Source organism: Bos taurus, chromosome 19, assembly GCF_002263795.3.
Source record: "Bos taurus isolate L1 Dominette 01449 registration number 42190680 breed Hereford chromosome 19, ARS-UCD2.0, whole genome shotgun sequence".
In the NCBI taxonomy this organism is placed as follows: domain Eukaryota; kingdom Metazoa; phylum Chordata; class Mammalia; order Artiodactyla; family Bovidae; genus Bos; species Bos taurus.
Window position 1 is genome coordinate 45,077,709 of NC_037346.1, and position 23,402 is coordinate 45,101,110.

At 54.4% G+C, this 23,402-nt stretch overlaps 2 protein-coding genes across 7 annotated transcripts in view; both read right to left on the reverse strand.

Annotated features, from left to right (window-relative positions):
- The window catches only part of ARHGAP27 (Rho GTPase activating protein 27), a 36,121-nt gene extending 35,454 nt beyond the window's left edge, over positions 1 to 667 (reverse strand). For both annotated transcript variants that reach the window (XM_024980546.2, XM_024980545.2), the window contains exon 1: positions 542 to 667. The gene's annotated coding sequence lies outside the window, so the exon portion shown is untranslated. The remainder of the gene's footprint in view (positions 1 to 541) is intronic.
- Positions 668 to 2,241: 1,574 nt separating this feature from the next.
- The window catches only part of PLEKHM1 (pleckstrin homology and RUN domain containing M1), a 57,196-nt gene continuing 36,035 nt past the window's right edge, over positions 2,242 to 23,402 (reverse strand). For 4 of the 5 annotated variants that reach the window (XM_024980937.2, XM_024980934.2, XM_024980936.2 and 1 more), the window contains 7 exons: positions 22,109 to 22,373; positions 17,857 to 18,777; positions 15,275 to 15,420; positions 11,758 to 11,951; positions 6,071 to 6,134; positions 5,174 to 5,331; positions 2,242 to 4,442 (listed from right to left, as the gene is read on the reverse strand). In XM_024980937.2, coding sequence (XP_024836705.1) covers positions 4,331 to 4,442; positions 5,174 to 5,331; positions 6,071 to 6,134; positions 11,758 to 11,951; positions 15,275 to 15,420; positions 17,857 to 18,777; positions 22,109 to 22,373 — 1,860 coding nt within the window. In that variant the 3' untranslated portion in view covers positions 2,242 to 4,330. Of the gene's footprint in view, positions 4,443 to 5,173; positions 5,332 to 6,070; positions 6,135 to 11,757; positions 11,952 to 15,274; positions 15,421 to 17,856; positions 18,778 to 22,108; positions 22,374 to 23,402 lie in introns of those variants that run through there. The other variant, XM_059878567.1, reaches the window with a different exon arrangement.

Consider the following 23,402-nt stretch of genomic DNA (forward strand, 5'->3'; position numbering starts at 1 on the left):
TCCGGTCCCATCCTCGTCCTCCCCAGGCCCTTTTCGAACTCAGCTCGGCCAGGCCTCGAAAAACTTGGAGTGGGGTTCCCACTGCAGAGACGCTCCCCGGAGCGCGGGGTCACTGGTTGGGTGGGGAGGGGACCCAGTTCTCGTCTCCTTCCCCGATCCTGGGGGGAGCGAAGAGGAGAGGGATCAGGGGAGCGGGGAGGGTCCTTGGAGCGCGAAGACCGACCCTTCACCAGGAGGTGCCCTGCGTCCACGGCTTGGGAGACAGACAAGAGTCACAGCGGCGCCCACGCCTGGGTCGACGCAGGGAACCTGGACCTGGGCCCCTCCTGCCCCAGGACGGCGGGCAGTCCTTCGCCTCCCACCTCCTCCTGAGCGAGGGCAAGATCCGTCCCGAGCCGCGCTCCTCCCAAGACCGCTCAGCTCCGGCTCCTGCGCCTTGCGCGAAGGGTGCTTGGTGCTGCCGGGTGAGGACCCCGCCACCTGCAGTCCCCCTCCCCACCCCAGATCAGCACTCCCGCCCAGTCCGGCCCGGCCCTGGCACCTCGGTGTCCGCTCGCTGGCCTCGCCTCCACTTGTCCTGGCAGGCGCGCGGGGGGCTCGGCGTCCGGTGCTTCCTCCTCCACCGCCCAGCTCCCGCGCTGCCCTGTTTCCTGTTCAACAATATAGTGAGGGAGGCACCGGCGGAGAGCACCCGGCAGAACTTCCTCCCGGGGCTGGGGCTGCGGCTGCGAGAGACAATCCCCGGTGTCCTGGCTTCCTGTCCTCTCTGGGACGGGCCAGCGCCCGAGGAGCGCAGACGCCACCCCCTTCCCCTGCACCTCCCGGGGATCCTGGGCCACACCTGGCTGTCTCCTGGAGGAAGGCAGCAGAGCCAGGACGGTGGGATGAGCGGGGAGGAAGGCGGGCCAGATTTCCCTCCACCGCTGCTCTACTCCATCCCCTTTCCCCTACCTCCTGGCCTGGATCCTTGTGGGGGAGGAGCCCCCCCTCCCCGACCCCCAGCCAATCCGTCAAAGCTCAGAGCAACCTCCTGGGGTTGAACTCAAGATGCTCACCTTATCTCTGCATCTCAGTTTGCTTTCCTGTAAACTGGGGACAGTAACACCTACTTCATAGGATTGTTGTTGTTCAGTCACTAAGTTGTGACTCTCTGTGACCTCATGGACTGCAGCAGGTCAGGCTAACGTATTGTTATCATCGCATTGTTAAGAACACACATCTGATGAATTATTATTATCACTAATTTTATTATGAGATGAGCCCTCCTCTTTGGGGTTGAATTGGGGTCCTCAAACCCCCCATCTGCTATCCTCCTTTAGGCAGGAGGGGGAAGGGAGAAACAAGTATTCTCAGAAACACCTTGCTAAGGATGGATGACTGAATCCAAAGGCAGCACATTGGCCATGTGCTCTTCTGGGTCCTGCCTCTCCACACCAGGTCCCTCAAGGCTCCTCCAAGCCCACCACCTCCTGCCCTCAAGGGAAGCTGGGGCTCATGCGATGGGCAGAGGGTGCTCCCTCAAAGGCCGAAAGGCTGCTTCAAGGACAGGAAACTGCAGACATGAATCTTTCAGTCCCAAGTTCCTGCACCCTGATTTCCCTGGGAATTAGCCTGTTTCCTTCTTCTGTCTTTACAAGAGCAGCAGTGGGCTTCCTCCTGCAGGCCCTCCCCACCCACCAGACTTCTGCTGGAACTTCAGAGGAAAGCTGGCAGCCAAGGCCAGCTGGAGCCCTAAAACCATGAGCCCTGAATCTGGCCCTGCTCACAAGCCTTTCCTTCCTGAGCCTCTTTCTCACCTTGGATGACCAGTGGGAAATGGTTTCACATGTTCCAGTGTCAGGGGTCTGTGCTTTGACATTTAAGGAACAGGAAAGAAGCCATCACAGTGGGATTCCAGGCATTAGCTTCAGTTACATGAGTGTATGTGAATAAACCTTCCCAAAGGCCCTGAAATCCTACCCCAAGGCCAGGGGCGGGGGGTGGGGGGTGGTGGTTGGGGAGGCTGACTCAGAGGAGAGGCAAGGGTGGGGGACAGACTGAAGAATTACTTCTACTATTCTCCATGCTCACTCCTGGCACACAAGCCCCCTGCTTGCAATGTTTACCTATAACCACCCCCCTCCAGCCCTCCCCTGTGCCCAGGGACTGACTGAGAACAGTGGAGGCTATCAGACAGTATCTGAGGGCCTGTGGTCTCCCCCAGTCAGTGGAAGCTTTCAGATTCAGAAACCAGACCACAGATTAGAAACAGCAGGTCTTTACTGCAAAATCACTCAAAAGTCACATGGCCGCAGTTCCTTCAGTACATGGCAAAGCACTTCTCAGGGTCAGGGCCCTGCACTAGAAACAGTTTATTGCATAAAACAAAATTTTAAAAATAGTGTGGGCACTACTGAGGTTCATACCAGCTTCCCACTGGAGGTGAGGAAGGTGAATCAACTCATCTGAAAGCATCAGCAGCTTTTTGGTGGTGGGGAGGGAGGCGGTCAGCTTTAATGCTACTGGTCTCGGAGAAGGTGGGGAGTGTGGTGTGCCAGGCCCCGCTGAACCAAAGTGGGCTTCTCCAGGGCCTCACTCCTGCTGCCGCCTAGGGATCTTCTGGGATACAGAATACACTCACAGGGCTGGGCTCAAGCAGTGCTGCCCACCCCAGGACCACCAATTCTGGCTCTGATCAGGCTGTGTTTCTGGTGGAGCGTTAATGCTGGCTGGGGGCGGGGGTGGGGCTAAGGACCCACTTCCTGGTTTAGGAGGCTTTGGTACAGGTGTGCACCATCTTCTGTGATGGGGACAAAGAAGCTGTGTGACAGCCCCTTCCCTGACCCGCCCACCACCTCCTCCACTCTATTGCACAATTTATCCAGCTCCACAGGGCTAGGCAGGTGACTCAGCAGCCGAATCACCCCAAGGGAGAGGTGGCAGTGGGTTTGTCTCTTGACAGTGAAGGTGGATATCTACCTGAGGCCTCCTATCTCAGCTGAGCACAGAGAAGATGGTCAGGGGGGTCCCAGGGCTGAGGGGGGCCTGCTGGGTCCAGGAGAAGTGGGGAGGCAACAGAGAAATCATGCCCCCCGAAGCCCCAGGGTCTAAATATCGCTTTGAAAACAATTTCAGGCTCCACCTGAAGATCCCCTCCAAAGGCAGTCGTGTTCCAGTGAAATGTTCCAATCTCTTGGCAGCGGCCCTCCTGGGCTAGTCCAGCAAAACTCTGTGAACTCGTGGCTTCATGGACTGGCTGAGCACCCTTCCACAGGTGGCTTCTCCTGCGTGTCCTTGTGCATCTCCGCAGCAGGGCTGGCACTCTTCGTGGAAAGATGCTGGGGGCAGTGTGGAGCCCAGCCTACCTCGGTCCCGGCAGGCCCGGCAGGCGGGGGTGTGTTCCTGAAATGCGTCTGCAGCAGCCCCCTGCCCATCTGGCTGCCAGTCAGGGGTAGGAGTGAGGAGGGCAGAGGACTGAGGGGTGGGCTAGATGACGACCCTTCCCTGGACCAAGGAAGGCTCAAAGTGCTGACAGTGCTGGTTCCGAGTCATAGCCCTCCTCCTTCGGGCCCAAGATCCCAGGCCATAGGAGAGCCGCAGCAGGGGTGGGGGGTGGGTTTTGACACAGAGAAATTGAAGGGCTTTTCAGGTGGAGGGGGGACCAGGGAGCAGGTGGGGGCAGAGGAAGGGAAAGAACGTGGTCCTCAGGACTGAGCCTGCCTGGCCCACGGCAGTTTGGCACGTTGTACAGGAGCTGTCAGCAGCAAGCGCCCGGTGAGGGCGAAGGAAAGGCACCCGCCAGCTGGTGGGCTCTGTCCTGGGGGGCCTGTCCACCCAGCCACCACCCACCTCCAGGCTGGGCCTGAGCGGTTTCTACACATTTGCTCAGGGTGAGAATGCCTGGATTTCTTGGGTGACTTGTGGAGGGTCAAGAATAAAAAAATATTTTCTGTCGAAATATGAAGGGAAAAAAATCCACCTTAAAAAAACTAGACCTTTTAATCAGGAATGTGGAATTGAAAATGCTCCCCAAGTCTTGTTTCCACAGTGTTGAACAGCCCTCATGGGGATGGGGTGTCAGTGAGGGGTGCTGGGCTGATTAGTGCAAAGGCCCCCTCCTCCCACACCGTCGGACAGGGGGCACCTGCTGGTGTCCGCACCTCCTGGAGCAGATAGGTGGGGGATAGGAGGTGTCATCAGGGGCTCCTGGGGCTCCCTCTCATAGGCCAGTCCTCTGGTCTCATCTGAGAGTCTTCCTGGCTCTGTGACACCTTGAGAGTGTGGCCAGGCTGGTGGCCAACCCGGCTGGGATGGCTGAGCCCCGGGTCCCGGGTGGGGACAAGAGGTGGGATTAGGTGAGACTGTTCTGCTCCTGGTATTTGCGCCGGCGGGCGCAGCGGGGGCAGCCCTTCTTGACCACGGCCTGGCAGGTCTGGTGGAAGACGGTCTTGCATTCGCTGCACCTGGGAGAAAGCCGCAAGCGTTGCTGGGACCTCGAGCCTCCGGGGCTCGAGGCTGGTCGGTGCTCCTGACCAGAGCTGGCCACCCAAGGCACTGCCTCTCCATCCTGGGACAAAAGGTTCTCGCCACAGTGCTGATCTCTAAGCCCCACGATGCACACCGATGCCCTCTATTGTATTTCCCTTATAAATACTACCGAGACTCACTGATTTCCTTGCCTGTGTTCCAAACACTCTACGATTTAAAAAACTCAGCCCCAGGTCTGTTCGGGGGGGTCGAGTTTGGGTCTGGGGACATCTGCTGAAAATGAACGGATGCTCCCACCGGCTCAGTTTTCCACTCCCACATGGGTTGGAATGGAAGTTTGATGGAGGCCTCTTTCCATTTAGAGGCTTCTGATAATGAGTGATGACTGGGGACAATCGTTACGGGGCAGAGGCAGTGGCAGGTACTGCCCACCAGGTGCCCACTTTGTGTCTGGCCTTGTGCCAGCACTCCAGGCCAGTAACTCACCCAGCCCCTCCTCCACCTGTTTGCAGAGGACAAAAGTGAGGTCCTCCCCACGCAACTCAAAGGGCAGCAGCTACCTCTTCCCTAGGAAGACGGGTGGCTCGGGGGAGGCAGGGAGTCCTGTGAGGGCTTGGCCTGTCCCCCTCGCAGTGGCACCTGGGACTTGCCCCCCACCCAGGGGTGGGAGTGATGGGGCAGGGTGGCCGGCATGGCGTCTGCATACCTGACTGTGGTGTCAAACTCAAAGGGAAAGATGATGTCATGGTGGTGGCAGATCTGGCAAATGAAGCCGCGCTGGGTGCACAGGTCACAGTGGTAGACGTGCTGGGAGGCAAACTCGATCAGTGCCTTGAGGAAGCCTTCGTACACCCCGTCCGCGATCTGTGGAGGGCAAGTGCCGGCCGCCAGGCCTTCTGAGAGGCCGTGCCATGCCCGAGGCCGTCTGCAGAACGTGGCCTGCTGCTCCTCCTGGCGCCCTGCCTGGAGCATTCCTACCCCAAGAGGAGTTTCCTTCCACTTGGGCAAGCAAACCTCCCCGAGTGAGGCCGAGCCATGCAGGTGTGCAGTCCCTGTGCACAGAGGAATCCACTGTCCCCTCCCTCGAGGAAGGGAATGTCCCAAACCCTCACCCTCCCTACGCCCTCGCAACCTGGAAGGCAGCTGAGCCCTGTGATCCTGGGCTTGGCTGTGGTGCCTGCCTGTCCCAGTGGGACCGAGGGCTCAGTCACTGCCCCAGGAAGCGTGGATGGCTGGACACCCATTCTGAGCTGCTGAAAGGCTGAAGATGGGACGTCTTGCCTCAGTAAACTGCAGCCAGCAGCCCCTGCCCCAACATCTCCCTTTCTGATTTCTCCAGGAATAAGTTTCTAGGAATTAGGTTCCTCTGGGCTTCCCTGGTGACTCAGATAGTAAAGAATCTGCTTGCAATGTAGGAGACACGGGTCCCATCCCTGTGTTGGGAAGATCCCCTGGAGAAGGGAATGGCAACCCACTCTCATATTCTTGCCTGGACTCTTTGCTACCCTATGGACAGAGAGCCTGGCAGGCTACAGTCCATAGGGTCGCAAAGAGTCGGACCTGACTGAGCGACTAACACACACCTCAGGGGTGGCATTCTCACCTGCTGGAGGTCGGCGACACTGTACTTGTGAGGCGACTCCAAGAGATAATTCCTGTGGTTGAGCCTTCAAAGAAAAGACAAGAGGCTCCTCAGAAGGAATTTGGGCCCACCTGTGTTTGCGTTCATTCCCTCAGCACCGCTAAGCAGGGAGAAATAGCTCCAGCCTGGGCTCGGGACCCGGACTCCAGGTGCCCAGCTGCCAGGACCTTGGGCAAGTTCCTTGACCTCTGAACCTCAGGTTTCCTCACCTGAGCAAGAGAGCTCTTTTCGGGATGAAATAATTTATTTAAAGCATTTAACACAGTGCCTTGTACGTAGTAAATGAATAATTATTAACCATAGTTGATAGCATTGTATCGTATAATTGAAATTTAAGAGCAGAACTCAAATGTTTTCTCTCTCTCACACACACACACTATACAGGTTGCTCAGATGGTACAGAATCTGCCTGCAATGCAGGAGATGCAAGTTCAATCCCTGGGTCGGGAAGAACCCCGGGAGGAGGAAATGGCAACCCACTCCAGTATTCCTGCCTGGAGAATTCCATGGACAGAGGAGTCTGGCGGGTTACAGTCCTTAAGGACACAAAGAGTTGGGCACGACTGAGTGACTAACACTTTCACTGTTCATATATACATATATATATATATATAATACATATAAAATATGTGAGGATGATGGATGTGTGAATTAATAAGATGGGAGGAAGTCTTTCACAGAATTGCTATTGCTAAGTCACTTCAGTCGTGTCCAACTCTGTGTGACCCCACAGACGGCAGCCCACCAGTCTTCCCCGTCCCTGGGATTCTCCAGGTAAGAACACTGGAGTGGGTTGCCATTTCCTTCTCCAATGCATGAAAGTGAAAAGTGAAAGTGAAGTCGCTCAGTTGTGTCCGACCCTCAGCGACCCCATGGACTGCAGCCTTCCAGGCTCCTCCATCCATGGGATTTTCCAGGCAAGAGTACTGGAGTGGGGTGCCATTGCCTTCTCCGTTCACAGAATAATCAATCATATATCAAATCATCACAAAAATACTATAAATATGTTACAACTTTGTAAATTATACTCAATAAAGTTGAAAAAAAATTTTAAGATATTTTAAAAAGTCTATTTAAAAAATAATGAAGAGGAGGATGATGAAAGCTAACGCTTGGAGCCAGGAACTGGACTAAAAGCTTGATATATATTAATTCATTTAATTCTCACAAGAATCCTGTGAGGTTGACACTATTATAACCCTCATTTTGAGAAGAGGAAATGGAGGCACAGAGAAGTTAAAGAACTTGCCTGTGGTCACACAGCTAGTAAGAGGCACAGCTGGAGTCTGAAAGCAGCAGTCTGGCTCCAGAGCCTGCATCCTTATCTCCCAGGTGAATGCCTAGAGGCTGTTATTATAGCTATTGTCATTACTGCCACCATCACGTACCAGGGACAGTGCTGGGGACAGAAATGCACCAGACGTGGCTTCTGCCTTCCTATTGTAGCCCCTGGTCTAGCTTAGGGACAGACATTTAAGCATCTGGTTTTGGCGCTCTGGGAGAGGAGCTGAGGTGTCCTGAGTGCACAGATCCCATTTCAGAGGTGGGGGTGGGGGGCAGAGGACAAGGGCTCAGCTGCCACCAGCCTGGCTCTAGTTTCCACCTCACCAATGGCAGAGATCCCAAAGGTTACATCCTGAGAGATGGACAGGAAACACCTGCAAAAAATTCCTGCCTGGCCTTGCTGTGTGTCTGTGCGGTAGTGGGGCTGGGGGGAGAATTCCCCGGTCTGAGGATGCGCGGGAGCCTGCCCCAGGGTGCTCTGGACATCTGGAGGCAGGAAGGTGCCCAGGCCCACGGCATCTGGAGTGGGTGCTTGACTGTGCCCACCCCAGGGCACGGCCCCGGTTCTAGGAGGAACCCCACTCAGGGCCGAGATGACAAGCTCCACCAGGCAGCCCACGCTGTGCTGCCAAGTGGCCACTCAGTGCAACGTGCCGGTCTCCCCGGTAAACGTCCAGCTTTCTGGGAACAGGAAACTGCCGTTTATCACCAGGAAAATGCAGGGGGAGGGGCAGAGGGGGTGCACAGGCTGTTCCTGAGCCAGCAGGAAGGGTGGGGCCCGTTTGGATGGAGAGTCTTCTCTGTCATCTGCCCTCTGCTCAGAGTCATGGAAGCTCAAGGAGCCAGCCAGGCCACCTACCCTGGGCTTGTGAGGTCCTCAGTGAGGCCCTCAGTTGCTGTGGAGGGGAGGTCAGCGCAGCCCCCTGAGAGAAAGATTCCAAGATCTGCCGATTTCTCCTCAACCCTTCCTGTCCTCTCAGCCTCCACCCCAACCACCTGAGTCCAGGCCTCCTCACCTCCTGTGCCAGTTACCACACCAGCCCCGACGCCCCACTGCTGTGCTGCCAAACTGGTCTTCAGGGAGTGTGACCATCCTATGCTCAAAACTCCTCAGCAGCTTCGGCTGCAGCAGAATAAAATCCTAGGCCTTTGTGGCGGCACAGAGGGTCTTCGAGGTCTAGCCCCTGTACCCAGTCTGGCTGCGCTGAGCCCTGCAAAGGTCCTGGCAAGCCACGCTTCCCCTCTACTCCCCAACCCCCCCACAGCCATGGGTTCCCTGCAGAAAATCCAGTCCAGGCTTCTTTTGGTTCTTTCACTAAACCCTGGTTCACCACATGGGCGATGCCATTTGTGTTGGGGCAACTCTGCTTTCCGGTGAGTGAGGACAGAGTGGGATCTGGAAGCTCTTACAGTACAGATGGTGGCCAGACTGGAGAAGGGTGACCCCAGATTTCTGTTTGGTTCCCTTTAATACTATTTGAATACTATCTTTGTGAGGAAGAAAAGCATTTTTTTTTCTTTTTAAAAGGAGAAAGAAAATTCCACAAACCTTCAGCTGATGCCACCTCCTCCAAGAAGCTCCCTGGCCCTCTGCACCCTGCCTCCTTCCTCACAGCACACGCCTCCCTGACCCAGGGCCATCTGTTCCCCTGTCTCTGTCCCTCCCTAGACACTGGGCCCCTCGTGTGGCCCTCACCACAACTCTGGCAGGCCACATGAACATGGGGATCACTGGCCCATCTTATAGACAAGAAAACCGAGGCTCCGAGAAGTGAAGCCGCTTCCTTGAGTCACACAGCAAGTCTGGGGGCAGGTGAAGGCTGCTCCTGAGCTCTTTCTTCACCCTATGCTGCTTCTGAACTGGGACTTCTGCAGGCCTGGCCCTGCTTTCATGAAGGCTGGAAACAGCAACCAGAGAGAAAGAGGCAAGACTGCCCCCAGCTTCCAGACAGGGCAACCTGGACAGGCCAGTAAGGCTGCTGACCGATCCTCAGCAGGGTAGGGATGGGCAAGTGAGGCTGGCACTCGGGACCTGCCCTACAGGCAGCTGGTCTACTCAGGTCTGCAGACATCCCTGAACTGGAGAGGGTCACAGGGTCCCACCTGACCTGAGATTTCACCACCCTGGACAGGGGGGCAGGAGGGCAGACTCTGGGGCCCTGGGTCCTGGAATCTCAGAAAGCATGGGAGTGAGGACCCACTGATGATGGAGACAGCAATAGCCTCCCCAGAAGCAGCCATCTGGGTCCCTCATGGTGGCCCCCAGAAGGCTTTCTGCTCTTCCAGGCCCTGCAGAGACCAGGAATCAGCCAGCTGCTCTGAGGGCCTGTGAGGGGCCAGCCTCTGTGCTTTGCCTAAGAGAGGGCTCCCCACAGCATCTCTCCAGTGCAGAGCAGCCCTGGAAGGGCAGGGACCAGGGCTGAGCAGGGGAGCCCAGCAGACAGGATGTCTGCGCCAGTCCTGTCGGGAGGAGTGGCTGCATGGGGAACATGGAGGGGCTTGTGAGCTGCTCCAAGTCCCCAGAAACCAGCAAGGAAGCCTAACTGGGCAGCAGGCACAGGCTCGTCCACCCAAGGTCTGTCCTCCCGGGGCCCCAGGACAGCGTAGTCCCACAGAAGGTGTCACCCCCTACCCCTAGCTGAGCACTGAAAGTCCCCCAGGCACTGGGCACCAAGAAGCTCTGTGCAGGGCATCCTGAGGGTCCTGGCCCAACCTTGTCCTCTTGCAAGGATTTGGGAAGGGCTGCTGCCAGGGTGGCAGAGTCAAGCCGATGTGGGGCGGAGGGCTGGTGGGGCCCCGGGGAGCCAGGAGACCAGCCCCTCTCGCGTCTCTGGTCTCCTCTCACACATCCCCACTTTCCTTCTCACCGGAAATTTCTCCCTATTCTGTCCACACATGGGGCCTTAATCCACAGCCCATGCACATCACTACTTCTGTCTGGAACACTCTTTCCTGCAAATCCCCTCTTTCCCACTCATTTCGCAGATCTCACACTGGAGGTCAGTTCCTCTAGGAAGCCCCCTCCCCCATCAGTGCCCTCCAATATGCGTCAGTCCCCCGACTCCGCTGTACTTCCAGGGCATCCTGCTCTCTCCTCCGCCCTCACTCCTGGGGGTAGCCGCTGCCCTGCTCCCTGCCGTGCCCTCTAGAGGGCTGGATCCAAGTCCACTGTGCTCAGCCCCAGGCCCCACACCCCTCGCCGGGCACTGAGCGCATTCTCAATAAGCACTTGTCAAATGAATGAAGGCATTACATGCACAAATAAAAGCCACTCCTAAATGCAGAGAGGGAGTCCTCCACCCAGCCCTGGCATTTCTCCCAAGAAGTTGCTTGTGCACTGACCCTGTGTGTAGTATATGTGTGTGTGTGTGTGTGTGTCCCCGTGTCCAGGCACTGAGCAAGCCACTCTTAGATGTGTGTATGTGTCTGTGTCTCTGTGTCCCCGTGTGTGTGTGCGTATATCTGTATCTCTGTGTGTGTCTGTATCTGTGTATGTGTGTCTCTTTGTGTGTGTGTCTCTGTGTGTCTGTGTGTGTGTGTTTCTCTCTCTGTCTCTCTGTGTGTGTCCCTGTGTGTGTGTGCCTGTGTTTATGTATGTGTCTGTATCTGTATGTGTGTCTGTGTGTCTCTGTGTGTCTGTGTGTTTCTCTCTGTGTCTCTGTGTGTGTGTGTGTGTGTGTCTGTCTGTGGTGTGTGTGTCTCTTTGTGTATGTGTGTATCTCTCTCTGTCTCTGTGTCTGTGTGTGTGTCTTTCTTTGGGTATGTGTCTCTCTCTATCTCTGTGTGTGTGTCTCTCTCTATCTCTGTGTGTGTGTCTCTCTGTGTATGTCTATCTGTGTGTGTGTGTGTCTGTGTGTGTCTCTGTGTGTGCCTGTTTCTCTCTGTCTCTGTGTGTCTCTCTCTGTCTGTGTGTGTCTGTGTCTGTGTGTGTGTCTCTGTGTGTGTCAGTGTGTCTCTGTGTGTGTGTGTGTCTCTGGGTGTCTGTCTCTCTGTGTGTGTCTGTGTGTGTGTGTGTGTCTCTCTCTGTGTCTGTGTGTCTGTGTCTCTGTGTGTGTGTCTGTATCTGTGTGTGTCCCTGTGTCTGTGTGTCTCTTTCTCTGTGTGTGTGTGTCTCTGTGTATGTGTGTGTGTCTCTCTCTCTCTCTGTCAGTGTATGTGTGTGTCTCTGTGTATGTGTGTGTCTGTGTGTCTCTTTGTGTCTGTGTGTGTGTGTTTCTGTCTCTCTCTGTGTATGTGTGTGTCTCTTGTGTCTCTTTGTGTCTGTGTGTGTGTGTCTCTGTCTCTGTCTGTGTATGTGTGTGTCTCTTTGTGTCTGTGTGTCTCTGTGTGTCTGTGTGTCTGTGTCCCCAGGTCTGGGCGCTCACCTCTTGCTCAGCTCCTTCAGGGCTCCGCTCCGGCACAGGCCCAGATAGTCCCCCAGCAGCTTCAGCTGCTCCCGGCTCCTCCCGATGAGGCGCATCTGCTCCACATGCTCGTACAGCGACGCATTCACCAGCTGCAGGTTGATGAGGGGCTGGGCCCGGATCTGTGTCAGGAACTTCAGGGCCTGCCTGCAGACCTGAGGACACCACCGGGCAGTGAGGGTGAGACAGGAGGGCCATTTTGTAAGCGCCTGAGGTCGCTAGACGCTGGGCCACCTACTCCCTCGCTCACCCCTCCAGCCACCTGCCGAGGGAAGCGGCACCATCTTCATTTTACAGACAAGGAAACTGAGGTTCAGAGAGAGGAAGTGACTTGGCCAAGGCCCACGGCTCAGATAAGTCAGGATTTGAACCCAGTTGATCTGGCTTCCAAACCTGCTCTTCCCCCTTTGGCACCAGCGGCTGCCCCTCCCTGACCACGCGGGGACGGGAAGGAGGGTCCACACGCCTCTCCCCCTGGGCCTCACAGATCCTTCCCACTATTTCCTGGCCTCCCCGCCCCTGCCCCCACTTTTCTGCCGAAAGGAAACAGACACTACCCTGGGCCGACTCAGGAACCAGGTGACCGATCTGAGTCAGGCTCCAACCACAGGAAACCATGGATCAGATACAGCTTAACCAGAGGTTTCCCGAGCTTCTTCCGTCCTCACTAACAGCACCAACCAGGGCAGGGCCTCCCTCCAAGTCTCCACGTGGAGCTGAGTGATCGATCTGGGTTTCTCCCACTTGATAGACGTGGAAGGTTCTACTCTCAGCCCTGACCCTAACACCAACTACTGAGCACCTATTATTTGCCAGACACTGGGCTAAGGACCTTGACCACATCCTTTCTTCATCCTCACAACAACCCAGAGGGGAAGGTGTCATCATCCCCATTTTACAGATATGGAAACTAAGACTCAGAGGAGCTAAAGTGACTGATCCAAGCCAACAGAAAGAAAGCAGAGCCCAGGTGTGAACTGAGTGCTGTCTCTGCATCCTTGGCTGCCTCACTTACAAAGAGAAGCCCCTTCCCCTGCAGTCTCTTTGGGGAGGATAAGGATGGAGGAGCTGAGGTGTTCTCCACCATCAACCACCCTGCAGTGCTTAGTCTGACTTTGGATCCTGGCTCCACCCCTTCTCAACTGTATGACCTCAAGAAACTTACTTAACCTCTCTGTGATTCAGTTTCCTCATCTGTAAAATGGGGGAAATACAAGCACCTACTGCATGGGATTGAGTTTCAATTAAAAGAAAATCCAGGTAAGCAGCTTCTCAGTGAATGGGAGTTGCCATCAGATTCTGTGGGTGCCTGTGTGGTCCAAGCGTCTGTCCGCTGGCCCCGGGGGATGGGCCAGGGCCAGAGGAGACTGTTAGGCCAAGGCTGCTCTTCCGGCTTCAACCAGCATTTCTCACCTCACTGGTATCTCCACCTTTCCCCATTTCCCAGAGCCCCGAGGAACCAGCCCCCAGCCGACAGGCATCCCACTGGCAAAGGCCTGGTGAGTCAGTGACTCAGGTCAGACTGCTGTTGCCCAGCCTGTCCCACAACTCAGCCCCAGGCTTAGGGTGAGGCCCAGATGAAATAACACGCAGGAATGCGCGCTGGAAACTGCCAAGTACACAGACAGGCATGAGCTTTGAGCTCTCCTGGGACTGTTCCTCCCCCACGGCTGTGGAGGAGACAGACAAAGGGAGAAGCCCCAGGCTTGGGCTGACATCCTGCCAAGTGCCAGCCAGGCCTTGCACAAGTGGGTCAGCCAGACAGTGGACAAGGGGCCCCTACCCTGCCAGCCTGCCACTTTCTATTCTGAACCTTCCTGTCTTTCCCAGGTCTAGCATCTTTGAGAGTTGGATGCTTCCTGACCTTAGGTATGCCAAGGGAATTGTTAGAATTTTCTAGTTGGAAAAAGGAAGTGGCACCAAAATTACCGCAGTGAATAGGGAGACGGCTCAACAGAGGCATCTGGATGTTGTAAACGCTGAGGGTGTTTTATGACCAGAGGGTTCTTTGTACTTGTGGTCATCTTGAGGTTTAATTTTCTCCATGTAGTTAGTTAAATACGTAACACCGAGGGCAGGGGTGAGGATGAGGTAACCAATAAAAAGCCAAAGTGAAGCTAATGTTGGGACTTCTCTAAGCTAATGTGATCCAGTGGTGAAGATTCTGTGCTTCCAATGCAGGGGGTGCCGGTTCGATCCCTGGTGGGGAAACTAAGATCCCATATGCAACACGGCCAAAAAAAGAGAAAGAGAACCAAAGTGAAGGTAACAGGTGTTTTCCATCCCCAGCGGGTGGAGGCCAGGGTGGTACAGGTTCCGAGAATTATGTTCTCTGGGCTCTGATGGGGACATATGAAGAGACAGCATGGCTGGCAGGCCTGGGTCTTGAGAGAAGTTTCCTCTGTTTCTGTGTCTTAACAGAAATCTGTGCCTTTGGGAGAAAGCCGAGTCCACACCTCTTGAGGCAGACCCTGACCGAATGAATTAGGGGCAGAAGGTGAGGCCTTAGGAAAGGGAAGGGGCACCATCTAAGTGACTGGTGGGTTCTGTTTCCTTTAGTCCTCACTGCCCGGAGACAGACACTGTAATTAACCCCCCTTCACGGACAAGGAGCCTGGTGGGCTGCCGTTACGGGGTCGCACAGAGTCAGACACGACTGAGGCGACTTAGCAGCAGCAGCAGCAGCATGGACAAGGAAACGGGAAGCAGAAGAGTTTGCTCAGGGTAACACAGCTATGTAAGTAGATAAGCTCAGCTGAAGAAGAGGAAAATCTGAAAGACTGCAGAATGCATCATATTTAAAAGCATTTGGTGAACATCAAAAAGTATCTAAGATGTAATACTAACTGAACAAACATGTTATAAAGCAGTATAAGCCCAGAATGATTCCAAATGTAACAAAAAGTAGATGCCTGTATGCCTGGAAAAGGTTGACTGCTCCCAGGGGAAGTGTAGCAGCTGGCTGGCCCATTCATCCATCCATCATCCATCCATCCATCCATCCATTATCTACCCAACTACGTTCATCCATCCACCCATCTATACATCCATCCACATATCTACCATCCATCCATTCATATCCATCCACCAAGCCACCCTTCAACCCATGCATGCAACTACCCACCTAACCCATCCATCCATCCTCTATATCTAATCTATTCTATTATTTCTGCCTATCTATCTATGCTGGTGCTCTAAGCAGTTTTATCTGTGCCCATGGGGAACTACAGTGAACCATCCTGATTCCTACCTGAGGACCAAGGCAGGGATGGACAGAGCTCTGCCCAGGGGCTGTAGACCAGCACCAAATTACTTTCTTGGTCAGCTCCCCCACATCATGGAGCCTAAACTAGTGACCCTGGCTTCTCTAGAGCCAAACTCCCCCAAACATATGAATGGCGGCAGCAAAGAGGAGCGAGCCCTTCTCTGTCACTCAGCAGCGCTGTATGGCTATGACAGGCTGGGCTCAAGATCTTACCAGGCGCTTGGTGAGGTCCCAGTTGTGGATGATCCTGGCCGGGATCACTGAGACATCGTCTTGATGGCAGATGTCACAGTAATAGAGGCCAGAGAAGGCACAGAGCTTGGGTCGCACAAATGAGAAGCCGATCTGCCGGGAGCAGCCTGCGGAGAGGAACAGGGGGAGGGTGAGCAGCAGTGGGGCCAGAGTCAGCTCCTGAGCAACACAGGAGCTGCCGAGGCAAAGGGCCTGCTAGCTAGGGAACGCGGCCCGATTAGAAAGGAGAGCATGAAGATAAAAACAACCGCCATTCATATTCCCACCAATCAGAATCAACTCTGGTAATTAACCTTTATGACAAAACACTGTAAGAATTATTGTCACTGTTTCCCAGCTGAAGAAACTGATGCACAGAGAGGTTAGGAAACCTGCTCACTCACACCACGAATGGGTGCACAGCTGGAGTCAAGTTTGGGTCAGGTTGGAGCAGAGCCCGCATTCTCTTATTCCTAACTGCCTCTGTTCAATGTTTCCATGGCTTGTCCACCAATCCCAGCCTCCGCTAAGCTCACCCCTCCACTGGGGCCCAGAAATGGAAGCAGGGAGTCAAAGTCTCGGCAGGGAGCTGGGGACATGGGGCTGGACATAGAGGTGGTGGACATGGCCCGAAGCCAGGCCTGTTACCTCGGGATGGGGCACAGGGCCCAGCTTCAGTCCCTCTGCTGGAGTCCCCCAAAGCAGGGGACAGAAGGGATCAAAGTAGGGTGTGCCCACGGCACCAGAGGCAGGGCTCAAATCCTGAGCACAGGCCCTGCCTCCTACAGGGCCAGGGGGTGTCCCTTCAGCCTCCTGGAGACTAGAAGGGCTGGTTCTTTGGTGTATGCGCTGTCTCATTCTGACCCTCACTGAATTTTTGCAAGGTTCCAATTCAGCTACTATTTGCTACTTTGTGGGGTTATTACAAAGTTTAAATGAGGTTTTGAAAGTAAACTATGAGATATAAGCCAGATGTCAGAGGCTGGTGGCCTGGCCACAGAGCTCTGTGGGCAGAAAGAAGGCCCAAGCTCCCCAGTTTCAGTCTGGCTGGCTTGGGGCTGGTGGGGGTGGGAGGGATAATGGTGGCAGGTGTGGGGAAAGCTGCCTGCTAGCATCCACATCCCCAGTGGGGAAGCCCTCCTCCTAGCCCTGGGGGCCTGGCCTCCTCTCTGAACCTGGAGCCCGTGGGTTAAAGGGCAAAGTGTGAGTGTTAGGGCTGGCAGGTGGGGGAGGAGGGCAAGGGGTGAACAGGGGCTTGAAGGCTTTTTTCTGCAAGAAGCTCTGCTCTGCATAGCTTCTCCATCCTCCGGGGGTGGAAGGAGGAGGGGGACCAACCACAGACCACTTCCTTCAGATGCTTGAAGCAGGCTTTCCCCTCCAGTCCCACATGCTCCACCCTGACGGGACGGCTCCTAGACGGCGCACAGCTGCGTCTCCCCGTGCAGCAGGGCCACCTCCTCACAGTTCAGCTGAAAGGCCCAGGCTGAAGGAAATGGGTGTCTGCACTGAGGAGAAGACCTAGAAATGGGATGTGAGCAAGGGAGTATCATGCAGCCTTGAAAGCACGGGAGTGGAGAGGCCCTGTGGGTGCCTGGCTAACAGCACAGGTTCTGGGGCCACTAAGTCCTCTTCCGGCTCCACCATTGCTCGCTGTGTGAACCTGGGACAGGACTCACCAGTCCTGTGACTCAGTTTCCTCAGCTATAAATAGAGACAAATCCCAACGGGGTTGTTGTCAGGATTAAATGAGACAATCCAAAGAAAGCATCTGGCCCAGTGCCTGGCATGGGAGGACTGGATCTGATGATGCTAATGACACAGCAGATGTACTGACGCAGAAGAATGTGCTAACATATTCCTAACTGGATTAAAGCCAAGCTGCAGAACAATAGATATAGCTGAGCTGTCTAAAATCGTGGCCACCAGCCACAGGTGCCCATTTAAATATATTATTAAAAAGGATTTCCCAGGTGGCTCAGTGGTAAAAAAATCCGCCTGCCAGTGCGGGAGACCCAGGAGCCATGGGGTCGAAGAAGCCCCTGGGTTGAGAAGATCCCCTGGAGGAGGAAATGGCACCCTACTCCAGTATTCTTGCCTGGAAAATTCCATGGACAGAGGACCCTGGCGGGTTGCAGTCCACGGGACTGCAAAGAGTCAGACACGACTGAGCATGCACACACACACATTATTAAAGCCAAATGAAAATTCACTTCCTTCCACACCAGGAAGCCACACGAAATATGCAGTAGCCGCACGTGGCTTGTAGCTACGCTACTGGATGGCACAGATTCCAGAACATTGTCATCGTCACAGAAAGTTCTGTTGGCCAGTAAGTAGTAGGAGCCTATTTTTGTAATTAAATACCTGTGCACACTTGTAAAAGCTTGCAAAAATATTTGAAGCCCTGGCTCCAGAAGAATATAATATGATCATGGAACAGCCTAATTTGCTGCAACATCCCCGAGGCAGTATGGGGGCGCCTGTGGGGAGCAGGAAGGAGTGCAGAGCCTAGAGCAGGAACCCCAGTGCGGGCAGGCTGGAGGTGGGGGACAGGGAGTCAGCACCTGCACAGAAGCAGCCCTGGGAGTCGAGGCCTTTCTCTGTGGGGATGGCCACCAGGTACTGCAACAGGAAGCCGTTCTCCCGCGTGGCAAACTTCAGCACCTCCTGACAGCTTTCATCCAGACTGCCACCGAGGGTCACCGCCTCCTCGGCCGTCTCCAGGTAGGACGCCAGGACCTTGCGTAGCATGTCCCTCCACAGGGCAGCCTCCTCGGCATTCCCGGCCTGCAGCTTCAGGATGGCCTTGGCCGTAATGATTTTGAAGAAGGCTGGGCCCCCGAGGCTCGTGTCCGGCAGGATATCGCGGATGGTCTCGACTCCGTGGCTGTCACTTAACATCTTCTCGTTGTTTCTCACGCGGAAGCACTTGAGGGACTCCAAGGACAGGGAGAAGATGTAGGGCGTCCACGTGCGGTCCGTGTACAGGTAGAGAAGGGACTCTTTGATAGCGTCGGGCTCAGGCACCTGGGAGAAGGACCAGTTGAACTGCGGGCCCTGGGGGGTTTCAGCCTCTATGTGCAGGTCTGAGGGGGCGGGGTGGCCACCCTGGGGGACCTCTGGGGGGTCCTCGGGCTCCTCTGGGTACTGGATGGTCACCCAGTCGTCCTCCTGTAGGGGCCGGCACTTCTGCAGCACCTCGCGCACCCGGTCCAGCCAGTCCTCGGCTTCATCCCGGGACGAGGTGCGCAGGGTCAGCTTCTTGCCAGAGAAGAGCAGCTCGAAGCGGCCGTCGCTGTGGGCCGGCCCCACGGACTCGCAGCGCAGCAGTGAGCAGGTCTCCACGCAGGTGCGCTCCTTGCCGCTCAGGAAGAGGCGCAACTCCAGTGGGGAGAGCTCGCAGAAGAATTCCTTCCAGATTCCCATGGCCCCCCGCCGCTCCACCGTGCCCAGCTTCAGGAGCCCCCGGAATGGGTTGGACAGCCCTGCAGGCAGAAAGAGGCGCTTTAGATGATAGGTCTGCCCCTTCGCCACCCTGGATAATATCCGGGGCCCGAGTCCTGTCGTGGGTGTGGACTCTGTGACCACCCAGAGAACATAGGCCACCGCCGGCTGGATGGGAACGTATTTTGAGAGCCTCCCTCCTACCCTCACCCCAGCTGATGACTGCATTCTTGAATTTCACTGAGAAAAGAAAAGCACTTCAACAATCACCTCCATGTGTGCTTCACTACACCCCTTCCAGCATCTGCACCCACACTCTGAGTCCCGTCGCTGGGGATGAACTGACTGTGCTTCTGTCTGAGGCCACCCTCCCATCTGTGCAATTGTGCAGGGGGTCCCCCCACCACCACCCCGCCTACTCAAGGACAAGGACGTCTCTCCAGCAATCTTTTCTGCCCCTCCTGCGTCACTGTCTTCTCCCTCTCTCCTGGATCATTCCCATCAGCCCACAAACTCGCTGTTATTTCTCCCAGCATTAAAAATATCTCTCGACTCTACTCACATCTCTAATTACCACCCTGGGTCTCTGTCCCCTTTACAGAAACCCCCCTGAGGAGGCATGGGAATGTCTCTGGGACTCCCTCCTTCTATTCTTTCTTGAACGTCCTCCGAGCAGCCTTCTGTCCCGAGTCCACAGAATCTGCCCTTGGCAAGGCTACCAGGCCCTCCTTGTTGCCACGTCCTAAGGCTAGTCGTTGGTCCCCATCTGGCCTGGCCCATCAGCATCGTGGCACACGGCAGAGCCCCCTTTCCTGGGGTCTTCTCTGCCAACACTGGTCCCCCTCTCCTGTCTCCCGGATGCTCCCTCCTCTCACTGGCCTCTTCATGGAGGCCCTGGGCTTGGCCCTGGTTCTCTTCTCTACTAATACCCACTTTTCCAAGCTGGTCTTCCCTGGTCTTGGGGCTTTATGCCAACAACTCCTCAGTTTTCATCTCCAGCCTGGACCTCGCCCTTGAGCTTTAGATTCCAATCTCCATCTGCTCCGTGTATGTCTAATAGGCTTCTCAAAGTTGACACGTCCAAAAACGTGTTCCTGATTCTCCCACTCCAAACCCGCTTCTCTCCTGATGTTCTTCGTCTAGTAAAATGGCAAACTTCATCCTCCCAGATGCTTGGGCCAAAAACTTGGGAGCTATCCTTGATTTTTTTTTTTCCTTTCACACCCCATATCTAATCTATCAGCAAATCCTCTTGGTATACCCAGAGCCTTTCTCCACTTCTCACGGCCTCCACCACTCTCACAGGGGCTTGGTCCACCATCATTTCTGGCTGGGCTTATGGCTGTGGCCTCCTGACTGGTCTATGTCCCCCTGAAGCCCCTCAAGAAATAAGCCAGGGGGTACTCTTTCTGCCCCCTGCTGAGGCCTATGTCAGAAGCTTTCTCTATCTCCTTTATACTTTAATAAAACTTTATTACACAAAAAAAAAAAAAAAAAGAAATAAGCCAGGATGACTCCCCTGGAGAGTCCCCAGAGTCAGATCACGTCTCTCTCAGAGCAAAAGCCAACGTCCTTACTGTGGCCCACGAGGCCCCCCATCACTCTGACCTCATCTCTAGCCACCCCCTTCCCATCTCCTCTGTTCCAGCTACTCTGGTCTCTGCTGCTTACTGGACACATCAAGCATGTTCCTGTCGCAGGGCCTTTGCACACGTTCTCCCTGCTTGAAATACAACGATCGCCTCGTGCCTCTCTCCCCACCTTTCCAGTCTCCTCAAATGTCACCTAATTTGTGAGGCCTCCCTTGGCCAGCCTTTATTTATTTATTCACTTTCTGGCCGTGCTGTGCAGCTTGCAGGATCTTCATTCCCTGAACAGGGATTGAACGTGGGCCCCAGCAGTCAAAGTGTGGAGTCTTAACCATTGGACCATGAGGGAAGTCCCTGGCCATCCTTTATGAAACAGTACCCTGCCCACCTCCCAGTTTACTATTCCCCACAGGAATGATCACCCGCCCCACTATATGTTTACTTGTTCATCTGCTTATTTCCTGTCTCTCACACTAGAATACAACTCCCATGAAGATAAGGACCTGGCCTGGTTTCCTGTTGTGTCCCCAGCACCTAGAGTAGCACCTGGCACATCGCAGGTGCCCAATAAGTATCTGTTGAGTAGGGAGTGTGTGTACCACACACAGCCCAAGGCTCCCTGATCCCTGGGGGCTAGCCATCTTCCTGAACAAGGGGGTCCAAAGGACACACAATTCTCTCTCCCAGCTTGGACTAGCCTTAGAGATTTCAAATCATTGTGTAGGGTCTTCCTATCCTTCCAGGTACCTGATGATACAGGTATAAAGCACACCTTCTCTGGTATGGTTGTAACCATCACATGCGCTGAAAGAAAAACCTAAGAGGAGGTGGCATGGAAACCAGGGCTGTGCCCAGACTCCCTGAACCAGGGCCCCAGAAACCCAGCCAGCATCCTCTGCTGCTGCTGCTGCTGCTGCTAAGTCGCTTCAGTCATGTCCGACTCTGTGCGACCCCAAAGACGGCAGACCACCAGGCTCCTCCGTCCGTGGAATTTTCCAGGCAAGAGCACTGGAGTGGGGTGCCATTGCTGCTGGGTCACTGCAAACAGAGAATGAGGCGACAAACAGACTGACCCTAGCACACACTTGCACATTTGTTTGTTTCTGAGGGTTACAGAAAAATTAGGTTATGGTTGTTCAATGCTTTACGGAATTTCATAGGATGTGGAGGTCGAGCTGGCCTCCTTGTGAACTGCACACAGAGGACACTGAACAAACGGCAGATCTGAAAACCCCACCAGAGCTGCTAAATAAACCATCTGCGAGAAGGGCCTTAGGGAGGAGCAGCTGGAACATCTGAGCCTTCAAGAGGCGGGCGGGGCTTTCCTTCTGGGGTCATACTCCTAAGATTATTTTATGTATCTTACATATAATCTATGGATAATCATTAAGATTTACAGGAGAGTTTCAGGGAAGTTATTTTCCATTCTCGTGTGGGAAACAGTACTCGTGTACTCTGCAGGCAGTTTTGAGCATTACTGTCTTAAGAGTTTGAGAGTGGATGTATCTGTGTGGCTGATTCACTTTGCGGTACACCTGAAACTAACACGGCATAGTAAATCAACTATATTCCAATAAAAATTAAAAAAAAGATTTTATGAGAAAATACAGTACTCTTCCCGAAATGCCTTCCTGAATTACTCTGCAAGGGTGCTCCTTATTACATTTTGGGATGAGGTTTTTCTTGGGAGAAGATACCACCCAATCAGTAACGCAAAAGAACTGCTCTCCGAAAGGCACTGCTCATGCGCAGTGCAGCACCGGAAGCCCGCAGAGCTGCCTACCCATCTGCCGTCGATGCACCACCCTGAAGTTCCTGTGTTCCGGCGGCGGCAGGGCGGCCCTGCTTCTCCCGCTTCCTGGGGAAGGTGCGCAAGCTTTGTCTAAGGCCTCCATGGAGCAGCTTCGTCTTGGTTCTTGCACGAGGAGGCCAGGCCTTGACTCAGGAATCTCTCTGGGAGAAGCTGTGGCGGCATCAGAAGGACTCTGTCTGGGCTGTTCCCGGGGAGGCCGGTAGAAGTCATCTTCTGAGATCCAGCTCTTGCTTTTCTATTGGGAAAGAAGGAAAGGCAGGTTCGTTTGTTTTTAAAAACACCTTTATTGAGACACGATTCACACCATAAGATTAAACCATTTAAAGTGTATAATTCAGGGACTTCCCTGGAAGTCCAGTGGTTACGACCCTGCCCTTCCACTGCAGGGGGAGTGGGTTCCATCCCTGATTGGGGAACTAAGATCTAGCATGATGTGACAAAAAAAAAAAAAAAGTGTGTAATTCGGTAGTTTTAGCATATTCATCGGAGAAGGCAATGGCACCCCACTCCAGTTCTCTTGCCTGGAAAATCCCATGGACGGAGGGCCCTGGTGGGCTGCAGTCCATGAGGTCGCTAGGAGTTGGACACAACTGAGCGACTTCACTTTCACTTTTCACTTTCATGCATTGGAGAAGGAAATGGCAACCCACTCCAGTGTTCTTGCCTGGAGAATCCCAGGGACAGGGGAGCCTGGTGGGCTGCCATCTATGGGGTCGCACAGAGTCGGACACGATTGAAGCGACTTAGCAGCAGCAGCAGCAGCAGCATATTCATGGAGTTGTGCAACCATCAGCACAATCTATGTTTAGAACATTTTCATTGTTCCATAAGGAAGCCCCATCAGCAGCCACTCCCTGTTTACCCTCAACCACTCCAGTTCTAGGCAGTCAGTAATCTACTTTCTGTTTCCATGTGTGAGGACTCGGTTGTGTCCAACTCTTTGTGACCCCATGGACTGTAGCCTGCCAGGCTCCTCTGTCCATGGGATTCTCCAGGCAAGAATACTGCAGTGGCTTGCCATTTCCTCCTCCAGGGAATCTTCGTAACCCAGGGATCAAACTCACCTTTCTTGTGTCTCTGCATCGCAGACAGATTCTTTACCCCTGCACCACCTGGGAAACCCCCTCTGTTTCCTTGGGTTTGCCCATTTTGAATATGTATAAACGAAATTTAACAACATGTGGTCTTTTGAAACTGGTTTCTTTCCCTTAGCATGATGTTTTCAAGGTTTATCCATGTCCTGGCATGTATCATTACTTCATTC